General features: G+C 42.3%; 1 protein-coding gene across 1 annotated transcript; it reads left to right on the top strand.

Annotated features, from left to right (window-relative positions):
* The first annotated feature begins 489 nt into the window (after positions 1-489).
* On the top strand, positions 490-11,775 carry LOC139637117 (uncharacterized protein C4orf54-like). The gene is made up of 2 exons (XM_071505664.1): positions 490-5,944; positions 8,938-11,775. Exon 1 carries the CDS (start codon positions 1,763-1,765, stop codon positions 5,918-5,920), a length of 4,158 nt encoding a protein of 1,385 aa, XP_071361765.1. The 5' UTR covers positions 490-1,762; the 3' UTR covers positions 5,921-5,944; positions 8,938-11,775.
* Positions 11,776-12,069: the final 294 nt, after the last annotated feature.

The raw sequence follows: 12,069 nt of genomic DNA, 5'->3' as shown, positions 1-12,069 counted from the left end.
CTCAAACATGTGCTTAAGTACAGCACTTGAGTAAATATACTTGTTTCCACCCCTGCTGAAAAATAGATTCTAAGAGGTTACACCACATTAATGACATTGAGGGTAAAAGTGGGATTAAAGGGTGACAAAGGCTTTATACTGGTGGCCTCTGTCCTTGATATTGCTGTCAGTGTGCCCTCCACATGGAGCAACTGTTGGCCCAACCCCTCCCTGCTGCATACCATCAATCTGGGGCCCTGCCTAGAAGCAACACTTGTCTTCAACACTTAGACAGAGCTCCAAAAACTGAATCATTATAATGTAAAAAAGAGTCTGATTCATCATTGTTGCTGCTAGCAAAGGTCCTCATTTCACCATATACCATATACTGTCCAACCATTAACAACCCCACATTGGCCCAGTGGTCAGAAGGTGGAATGCGCTCTCGACAGAAAAGACACAAATCACACACTACATCCGCAGATGAATGGATGAATTTATAGTAAATTATTTCAGCTGAGTGCCACCAGCTGGTGGTGAATATCTCACTCCATCAAGGGCAGACAGCTGTTTCAACGAGTGGGCAGAGCGCTGGTGCATTCTTTTTTCCACAAATACTATTACCGCCAATATTGTAAGTGTCACTATTTATTTTTCTCTCGATATTATCTTATTATTATTTCTGTGCCTACTGTGAGAACAACCAGTCGGTAGACAATACATTTATTATTCTAAGAAAACAAAATGTATGACTTGATATGAACTCACAGAACTTACAGTAATTAGATGACTGCATATAAGTGCTGATGTCTATATGTATAAGCGTTGGATATGCATTGTATCCTGTACATTAACTTTATCTGGCATGCTCAGGTTGTGATGCACTGATATGTGCCATTTTATCAGTTTTTATAATAACTAGGCTCTTAAAAAAAACAATATTATTTCAGCCATGATTTCTATAGTTGGAATTGAAAATAAACTTTTGAAACTTTTATTCACTTTCTGTTTCGCTGCTATCACACTGAGTAACCCTTAATGTTAAATATACTTTCTGGAGTATTCCCTAAAGTCAGTAATTTTATTTTTATCCATGAAACTGGAGCTGGCTTTTTTATCTAAACAGAAATACCATATGTTAGTTATCATTACACATTCAACTGAATGTTTCTAGAACAGGAACTACTATAATCATTCTAACTTTAACTTACAGTATATGTCTCAGGCATTAGGTTGTTACAAACATAAATGTACTAAGGACAAAGGAACTGGCAAATTAACTAAGACAAACAGTTGTTGTCAGGAGGGAGCCTCACACTTGAACTAAATCCCACTAAAGAGTAAAGATAGAAACAAAGTGCTGCGAATTAAAACCACTGAATATCAAACGACCATTTATTTAAACTTAATTTTTAATGGCTTCTATAGTGGGCCAACAGGGGAGCTGTTCTTCCAGGAAAGGTGCTGAATCCTGGCACTTACTTTCATCAGACTTTGATCAAACAAAAAAAACAAAACTTTGAAAATGTGACAGGAAGTATAAGACAGCCTCTCCACATCAGAGAGAACCCATCAGGGGATTTTCTTTGGGACTCCCCCCATCCCTCTCTCTGTCTCTCTCTTACACTCTCTCCCTCTCCCCTCTCTGGCTCTGTCTCTCTCTCTCTCACCCACTCACCCTCCTCGCTCTCCGTGCCCCAGTCGCTCCAGCCTGCAGAGTTTTCCCGTCCCGTGTCAGGATAACATCGCAAACGAGGACCACCTGACGGTAAGACCGGACTAAATGGAAGCAGCGGAGGAAACTCTCACTTACCTAGATGACACTGGACTTCACAGGAAGCTGCTCCCAGAGGACAAGGATAAGGACAACACGGACAGCAGAGGCCACGCCACCGAGACGAAAAGCGACGAGTCCAACTATGTGGATCTGGACATGAAACCGGACGGGGCAAGAACAGTGAAAGTGACTTTCACCGGCGAGGGAAACCAGCTGTCTGTTATCAAATGCGACAGCTCGAAGCAGGGGACGGAGGACCAGCGGGCCGCCGTCTCCGCGCCTGCCTCGGGTGAGCCTCCACTGGAAACTCTGACCAAACTTCCCGACACCGATCAGGGTTCAGAGAATGACAAGCGGCGCCAGGCCGAGCTCGACCCGAGTGACTGCAGCGAGCATGTGTGCAGCGAGAGTGATGAGCTCCGGTACACGGACATGTATCTGAACAGCAAAACGGAGTCTGATGACGGGGTCCTGTCCGACCACTGCGGCTCCGACATCGTGGAGGATGAGTCCCACTATATCACCACGCACGAAATCCAGTTGACCGAGCTCGACCACGACGTAGATTACGACCTGGGGCGAGGGACCTGTTGGGATTTTGAAGACGACAACCTGGTCTATTCGTTTGTGGATTACGCCTCTTTTGAAAGCGATGAAACGCAGGAGGGGACTTTGATCCTGGAGGGCAGGAGCCAGGCGAAAGTGCAGTCTAATCTTGGTGGAGCGGTTGTCAGCACCGAGCCGGAGGAGGAGAGTGATCTTTGTGACTCGGACAAATGTGCCAGCTCAGATGAGAGCGTGTGCAAAAACCAAAGCCGGGATGCAAATGCGGGGAAAATTCATTTATCAATAAAAACCTCCTCCAGAGCGGTGAACGAGCCCGTCAATATCCTTGACAACAGCACCTGTAGTTACACGAAACACTTTGGAGACAGGAGCCACTTCTCTTTTGTGAGCTCTGGCGCCAGAGCAGGGCCCTTGGGCGACAGAACCCAATATTTCATCCCTGCTCCGGGCCGTCAGCACATTGCAACCAAACTGAGACGGAAAGATATTAATGAGTATTCCAGCGGAGCGTCCAGCTCCATCAGTGAGCTGGATGACGCTGATAAAGAGGTGCGCAATTTAACCGCCAAGTCTTTCCGGAGCTTGGCATGTCCATACTTCGATGCCATCAATCTCAGCACCTCTAGCGAGTCATCTATGTCGGATTATGGGCTAAACAAGTGGTCAGCCTATGTGGACTGGAATTATGGAAACATTTCGCGGGGAAAAGAGCGGAGCGTAATTGCGCACAAGACTTCGAGCGCAAGACTGGAAATGAATAAGACTGTGGACAGTAAGAGGCACGGTAAGTCCAGTACCGGCATGAAAGCTCCACAAACCAAAATGTACGCACTGAACAAGAGAACAACTTCTCAACAAGCTTCCTCTTCTAGCAAAAAGGTCGAACTGAAAGATCCAGTTCAGCCAAAGCAGCGTGGAGTGACGCTGAATTTCCGCTGTAACGTTGAAGAACCTGAAGAGACCAGGCGTCCAAAAGGCTCCAAGAACACACGATCCAACGAGGTTACTGGGAGATCAGGATGTGAAATGCAGTCTCATCACACAGAAAGCATGGGGGGTTCACACAAAAGGGCAATTTTTGCATCGAGTCTGTTGAAAAATGTGATTTCCAAAAAGATGCAGTTTGAACAGGAGCGCAAAATGGAAAGGGAGGGCTGGAGACCCGGTTCCTGTGAGCCTGCAGAGGAGCAGAAGAGCAACAAAGCACCGGATGACTCAGAAAAGGGACAACATGAGCCTCCAAAAGCAGCGCTCGGCCACAGCCAGAGCAGTGCATTTAATTCATTGAGAGTAGATGAGCCAGAACCTGTAAAGGAGGCTGAACCCACAGCTGTAAGTGACGCACAGACCACAGCAAAGGAAGATTTAGACACCAGCAGCATGCTGACAAAACTGCTCTTTGTCCCGAGTTGCCAGCTTCTTTCAAAAGAAAAGGATTTTACAGAAGACTTAGCAAGCCACACACCTGTCACAGGCACACCTGCTGTCCCGCAGAAAAGTGAAAAAGAGTTCAAAACAGGCATTAAAGAAGAAAACGAGAAGGGGGGGAAGACGCCTGAGATCAAAATACGACTGAGAAGTGTGAAAGAAAATAAAGGCTGTACGCTGAATATTGCCAACCTGTTAACCCCTAAAATAAGTTACAACACTGTTAACACATTCAGGGCAGCAGGTAATGCTAAATGCCACGTTTTATCTGCAACAGATAAAATTCCAAACTTCACAGTTAGAGACATAAGAGACACCAAATGCAAGTTTCAAACACCAATATATCATGTCAGGGATGTGCGTAAATTGGTAAAAAGCTCATATCTGGGTAATAGCGACAATAAATGTTCCTCAGCAGCTGAAAAACTTGAGGAAAAGGGCAAAAAGGAACCGGTTAAACATGTACTACCTTCTCCTATTGTGATTAAATGTCACTCTGTTAAAACAAATGTTAAATCGCAGACAACTGAGGCGTCACAGAAACAAGCAGAGGCAGGCATCCCATCCGAAACATCCCAAAGTGAAAATGCACCATCTCACTGCATCGCTAGCAGGGTCCCACCCATTGTATCCAAACAGCTACACCCCGACCAGTCAGAAATCCAACCAAACACCGAAACCAAACTGACAAAGCAGAGGCAGGACAAGTTCACAGGTGAGACAGCTGAGAGGAGAAATGAGCCTACTGTACCAAAACAGGCTGCGCTAGAGAAGCTTAAAGCTGCAGTCAAAACAATGGAGCAGCTTTATGTTTTTGATAGAAATGAATGGAAGCGTAAAACCCAAGCTCCACAGACCATCAGAGACAGCCACGTGCTTTCGCTTATTGCAAGAGAGGAGCAGGGAGCAGAGGAGCTGGAGACAGCAAACAACGACAGTATTCCCCAGTCTCTGATAAATACCACAGAAACAGGGAAACCACAGGAGGGGAGAGGGGCTGTGAATATCATACACGTCCCGTATAACGATGACACTTTTAAAACACAATCACAGCAAGGTAAAACATTTAGTAACAAAAGTGTCCTTCATTTTGGCAACAGCAATAAGGCACATGTCAGCATTAGTTCAGTAAGTAACTCTGTTCTACAAAACCCTGCGCTGCAAACGCCATCGACTATGAAAAGCTCCGAGACACCGGCGACTCCACTGTCAGTGAAAATAGAGCCCCCGAAACACAGCCAGGTGGAGCAGGGAAAGGTCAAAATCAGTCCCGGTAACCACACTGTCACGCAGGGCTGCTCAGACTCCGAGAACTATTTAACCATACCAGGGCTGGGGCATACAAACGATATCAAACTGCTGAATCGAGAGCCTGCGTCGAGAGAGGGGAACTCAAACATCAATCAAGTCCACACAAGTGACGGCAAGACATCTGAGCAGAAAAGGTCTCCGTTAATCATGGAGTACCCGGCTACAAGCATCTACCATCACTCTGCAGCAGCAACAACAGGGCAACAAACCCAACAGCAGTTTTTGTGTTTCTCACCCCCTGTCCCACCTGTGTCACCTACCTCTCCCACTGGAGAGACAGTCCCGCAAATCCAGCGCAAGATGCTTTTGGACCCCACTACAGGACATTATTACCTGGTGGACACTCCCATTCAGGCCGCCACTAAGCGACTGTTTGACCCTGAGACAGGCCAGTATGTGGACGTACCCATGTCCCATTCACCTGTGGCACCTGTCAACCCTGTTCCCCCAATGCCTCTCTCTTTGTCCCCACTGACGCTGAGCCCAGGAGCGTACACCCCCACTTACATGCTCTACCCAAGCTTCATCCCCTCACCCACTCTCCCCACTCAGGCGGTGTTGCCACAGTCTCCATGTCATTATGAGGATGCAGGTGGAGACAAGGTAAAAAGTGGCAAAAGTTCTAGGCTGGAAACTAACGCAACAGGTGCAGAGAGCGCATATTACAGCGCAGTGAGAGAGGCTCCGCACGGGCCACTGCAGCTACCTGTGAGTTTGGGGCACTTGACCACCAGAGGAGGTGCAGCAAGCTCCGAGAGGAAGCCGGTTATCAGCATCACGACGCAACAAGGTCCAAGAATCATCGCCCCTCCTTCCTTTGATGGAACAACAATGAGCTTTGTAGTGGAGCATCGGTGACCAAGAAAATATCTCATCATACATGTAAGCTTGCACAAATCCCACACTTAGACTGACACCTCTAAAGCCCTTTTAACCGGTACAGTGGATTAGTATTATTCCCTCTTCTATTATACTACTCTCTGCATTTATGAACGTGTGTTTCTGTTCATCAACATGTTAAATGTTGCTGACAGGTACACTCTGAACTGTTATATATCCACTGAAGCCTAATGGTGCATTTGTGTGCATTTACAACTGTTGTATATGCCATTGTAATGCAAGTTTGCAGTTCAGTTTTTATGTAAGCCTCACACTGAGGGCTGGAGGAGCACTTGAAGGACATTGAATGTTGCTCAAGTGTACTATGAGTAAGTTTAGTTGTATCAAAAATGACCTAAAAGTTAAGAATAGCTTAATTTGCATATAACCCTGAATGAATGAGAGTGCCAGTGTAGCATACAAGCTGTGTGTTTTTACTCACTATAAATCCAGCTTTCACGTAAAAAGGCAGAGATGTGCATCTGAGTAAAGCTACTGATGTACTACAGTTATTACACGATTTTTTTTTTATTTTTATTTTTTTTATTTTTGGGTTGTAAGTGTGTAGCAGAAGTCCAACACGGCTGCCGCGGCAGTGGCATGTCAGTGTTAATAGACATGCAGTAGCTTCATGACAGGCAACCTGACTCCACTGAGCTGCGGCTGGGCTTGCTGGGAGATTGGATTTTCAGCCACGGCCCATAGCAAGTCCCTTTTCTCTGCATTACACACCGTCGGGCTATTTTGATAGTGTGAGACGAGTTTGTTTACATGGTTTATTCTCCGGGTGTCACAGGAAACTATTCCAGTCAGTGACACCTTGCTTGGAGTTATTCTTAATCAGTGTTATAAAATGCTTTAATTGCTCAGATAACATTACAGCACTTTAACGTGTTCGTTCCTTGTTCATGACATTTCGTGGAACTCGCTCCCTGCTAAATGAGTTGGAACAGGCCCGCTTATTATACTGACATGAAATCCTCAGTCAAGAGCTGACGTAAAAAATAAGAATAAAAATATTAAAACATGGAAAGTGTATACAATATACTACAGCTGCTGTCACGTTTTAATACATTTTTAACAAGTAACAGCAGAGATTGTACAATAATTGGCACTTTTCAATGAAAAAGGTGTGGTCGGTTCACAAAAAATAACAAAAATAAATAAATAAATATATATATATATATATATATATATATATTTCAACTTACACAGGTGCTCAGCTGAGTGTTGTCAGACTTGGCTCAACTCTCTTAAATTTAAGCTGTACTTTGTGAGCATCAGCTGTACTCCAGCTTAAAGCTCACATTTTATCATGCTAATGGCTAATTTTTTTTTTTAACTACACCTCTATCGTGCTATGCTAACTGCACCAGTATAAAAAGTCTGCATGAATTGTGAAGGTAAACCTTTTAAATATGCACCGTTTAGCCTGGCAGAGCCGCAGGTGTTTCCACTTGCTGCTGGTTCGACTCTGTTCAGCTTGACGTTGGGTGGGCTCTGAGTCCTGGTAAGCTGTTGTGATGTAGGTTGCGCTGATCTAATGGATGCAGCAAAACAGAGGCAACCAAGTACAATCTAAACAGGGTCACACGGTCCTAAGAGGAGGTCTAATCACCTGTTGGGGTCGATCAGATCGAAAGCGTTTCTCTTTAGCTATCACTTCTTAACTCTTTATCTAATTCAACTGAATGATATTTTCCAATGTCATTTTTACATTACAGTATTAATTCAATAATATAGAATATATCTTGAATCAAAATCATTAAATTCTCTTAACATAGTTGCAACATTCAGTAATCTGCCACTTTTTTTTTTTGTGGTGACTTTGACTTTCAAGTAAAACGTAAAAGTTTAACAGTCTTTCATGGCAGACAGTTTGACGTCATAACATAAGAAAAAGCACAGGTGTGACTAATGACAGTAATAAAGGATCTGTTCCATTAAAGTGTCCCAGTAATAACAGGGCTTCTCTGTTCCCCAGTGGTTGACTGCTTTAGGTCTAGAAGAAATACTGGGTATTTTCTAGATTTAAGTGTAAGGATTTAAGAATAGCAGCAATGTGTTTTCCAGTTATCAATTTGATGCAGTTGTTTAGCAACTACTCTGAGACCAGACAGTAGGAGATCAGTGCAGTAACCCACTCTGCTGGAGATGAAGTCATAAATGAGTTTCTAAAAATGGACAAGCAAGCAAGAAGTAGAGAATATAGAAAGAAATGCTAAATAAAAGACTCACAGAGGGAGAAATTCTCCCTATCTTTGCATTGTTATATGTTGCAGCCAGCTCTTCATCAAATCCAAATTTAATTCTCAGTTTCTCATACACTTACAGATACACACTTACAACTAGTCACAGTCAATTCTCAGCTAATGTGTCAGAGCAATAATACAACTGCATGAGCATGAGGGATACATGTCAGCTGGGTGCGTGGCAGGCAGGGGCCTACCATGGGGTTGAGTAGTGGTGTGAAGTGTGTGTGTGTGTGTGTGTGTGTGTGTAGGTGGTGGTGGGGGAGTCGGGGGAGTTTGGGACGTGGGGACATCGCTGGGATAGTGATGCAGGAGGAAAAGGTCAGGCAATGTAAAGTATTTGTTGTGCTGATGCAGGGAGAGGACAGCTGCTCAGAGAGATCAGATGCTGCTGCAGCTCCAGCTTGGAAGCGAGTCTGCATGGCTCAGATGGGGTCAACTTTTTATAGCCCCCTCCCCCTCTGCTTTTTCCTAAATGGGGAGAAGGAGGTGGACAGCTCTGCCGACCTCCAGCACTCCTACGTAAACAAATTGAGTAGTGTGCCCCCGGCAGTGATCTGGCTGAATCTGGTCAGCTGGTTCACAACCAGGAACTGCAAACTGAAAAGTGACTGCATTACCATGGCTTATATGACATAACCGGGCAAAAACCAAATCATATTTTTTTCCTCTAAAAACTCACTTTCTCTACATTGCATCCGTGTAACTTGAACATTTGTTTCATATCTTCTTTCTCATCTTTAGACATCTCCCTTGAAGAATTTTCACCCATCTTAAGTGCAGTTTTCACCCATCACTCCACCCTGTGATGTGCCCCCCAGGACAAGTTCCAACAACAACAATTTCAACCCCCACTCTGTTGTGCTGTTTATTCTTGCGGCAGAAATTACTGTATTCTCTATGCATTGCAGCACTTTGTTGGGTAAATGCATTCAGCCACATCCTCTGGCTGATGCTCTGCCATGTTGCTATATGAATCAGCTTTGTAATACTTTCCATTCAGTTGCTGTCTAGAATACTTATCTCTGTTGAAATGCTATTTGGACCCTGCAATATGTCTATTCAAAAGGAAACAAGGAAGGTCTTCTGTTATGGTTCAGTGTCACTCATCATCCATTTTATTGTTGAGTTTAATGTGGGCATGTCTTTAAAGCAAGTCTGTAATCTGTTTGTAATTTGTTCTCAGGGTCACAGAAGTTACATAATCTTACTTTAAATCACACAATGAGATAATTAATTACAGTAAATATTTATTTTACATACTTTTCTGAGGACAGGGACCATATGTCTGCACTGAATTAAAAGAATTAAGGGGTAATGTTGAATCATTCATCTCTCATTTTACAGTAATAGTCAGAAGAGGAATTGAAATTACTGTATTTCAAAACAAGATATTTTAGAGATGTCCCTAGTATTCTATGACATCGATGTGTCATATTATTACCCTCTGTACTACACTATTTTTTCACATTCACAACAACATTTTCATGTCTTTCAGGAACTGGTGGCTCATGTTCTACTTCTAAATGTATCCTCTGTGTCATGACTCACAAAATGCTGCTAATACCTGCGCAACTGATGTGCTGTATGAAGTGGTGTATGCTAAATTTTAAAAGCACGCTCCCTGTATGTTACAGTGAGAAGAAAAGAAAAACACACCAAGTGTGTTGCTCAGATGTAGCGGAGCTGGGACTCTGGTTTAACAGTGTACTTAGCTCACTAAGTAGTGTTGGGCCCAATGAGTCAGAGCCAGCTGAGACATTTAGGGGATAACTTCCTCTACTGGTGATGGTTTATTTTACACTTTTGTGTAATGAGAGGGGAGTTAGTGCGTGCGTGTGCGTCTGAATGTGTTCGCTTTTGTGGCCGAGTTATGTGTGGCATTTCAGCATTCTGTGAGCGTACAACAAGGAATCATGTTACTTTGTTATAGACAGGAGCGCACAGACTGTACATGTGTTGGGTGTGTCTTTACACTTTACACACAGCAATGCTATTTTCTTTTGGTTAAACCCCTCGATCTCTTTCACTTAAATGTGTATAAAGTGAGGTTTTCATGAAAATTATACATGAAGTGATGACATGCAGACTAAAATTAAAGATTTAAAGATTCAATCTGTCCTGTTTCCCTTTGAATATGCAATAGGGCATAGGTCATTGTGCTTTACTTGACTCAGTTATACCAGCATCCCATGTAGGAAAAATGCAAACTATAGATTGCTGTTTTTAGCATGTTTCAAAACTAAACACATTTTAAAGGTATTTGGAGCTGCTGGTCAGTCTATGTACCTTCATTCTGTAAAATACATGTTATTATGCTTCTTTGACAACAGACTGTATAAAAATTGCCCTTTGAGTTGATTTCATTATAAGTGATATGACTTCATGCAGTGATTTGAAAGATTTGTTGTTGACTGTGCAGTAGATTGGACATGGTTTGCTCTTTAGAGCAACTATTTGAGGTGTAATGTAACTTAAATTTGTACATTTAATTCGTAACACATTGTCATTCTTAATAATAGTATTTTAATTATTATCCTAAATTAATCTGCCCCCTCAGGCAGTTAAGAGCAATGCAAGTAAAAGAGTTATTTATTTAAAAATGATAAGATCTATTGTATAGAAATGACTTTTAATAAATATCCATACATTTTGTCAAAGAAAAAAACAACCAAAGCAACTTTTCTTGTGAACACGTCAAAATTGAGAGATGTGATAGTCTACCTCCTGCCATAGAGTTTTAAAAGTATGTGCCTAAACAGCAAGCTGTCCAAAGGTAATGGATAATAAATCTATTTTACTAATTTCAGAGGATTTATTTGAGCACATTCACATATCATTCTTGAAACCCTGTGAAAAATAACTACATCACAAATATATTTTAATTTGTAAACTCCAATAAACCAGCTATTGTAATGTCATAAACATATAGAATCTTCCTCCTGGATATTATTAGTTTCTTGTATGACCTTTATCTGTGAATAATAATGTACTTAATGCACTTGGACTGTCACTATTTTGTCACCAGCACTGACAGCTGATGAATGGCTGTAAACCTTGGTGATAGCAGGAGCACTATGTCGACTTACTGTAACGTGAAACATTTTTAATAGTTTCTGATTAATTTTGCCCAAAGATGCACTGTAACATAGATAATATCATGTGTTTTAAAACGATGTCCTCCAACAAACCTGCTGACTTTGAGGTTAAATATGGAAAACTCACTGTATCAACGCTTGCTTTTGTCTACAGAAAGAGGGTTAACTGAATGTGAGATGGTTTGAGATACGTGCATACAGTATGTGAATGTTGAAAGCAAAGGGGCACAGATTTGAATGAAATTGTCTTATTGGCTGTACAGTCATAGAGTGGTATTGTAGGCTATATGTTTTATGCCTGATGTCAACTGTGTTGCATGGCTGCCCTTAAAACGACAGAGGTCAGGATGACAGCAGAGAGGTACCTTGAAAGGAGAAGTAAGTGCTGTGTTTGCACTTACAAGCTTGAGAGCAAAATGATAAATGAGTGTAATGTAGACTGACAAGCCTACATATGTTTGCAATAAATTCAAAATGCAAGCTACTGAACATGTTTGTGTCTATTAATTTAAATCACTGATCAAAGACAAGTTGCGTTTTTGTCACAACATGGAAACCTAAAGGTTTTTCTTATTAATGGTTTATCACTGAAGCATTAAGCATTTACCATTAGCCATTATAGTTGTGAATTATTAATTCTTTATAAACAGTGATTTAATAGAAGGTGGTACCAAAAATATGAATGAGAGTGAACTGATCAAATTTACCACAACAAATTTAATATGACAGCGTTATGTTGCAATGTTCCCCAATAAAGCTAAAATTCTGGCTACAATGA

Source organism: Trachinotus anak, unplaced genomic scaffold (genome assembly GCF_046630095.1).
Source record: "Trachinotus anak isolate AG129_WGS33_773 ecotype Australia unplaced genomic scaffold, CSIRO_AGI_Tana_v1 ptg000019l, whole genome shotgun sequence".
NCBI classification, from domain to species: Eukaryota; Metazoa; Chordata; class Actinopteri; order Carangiformes; family Carangidae; genus Trachinotus; species Trachinotus anak.
This window is presented reverse-complemented; position numbering and strand designations above follow the sequence as displayed.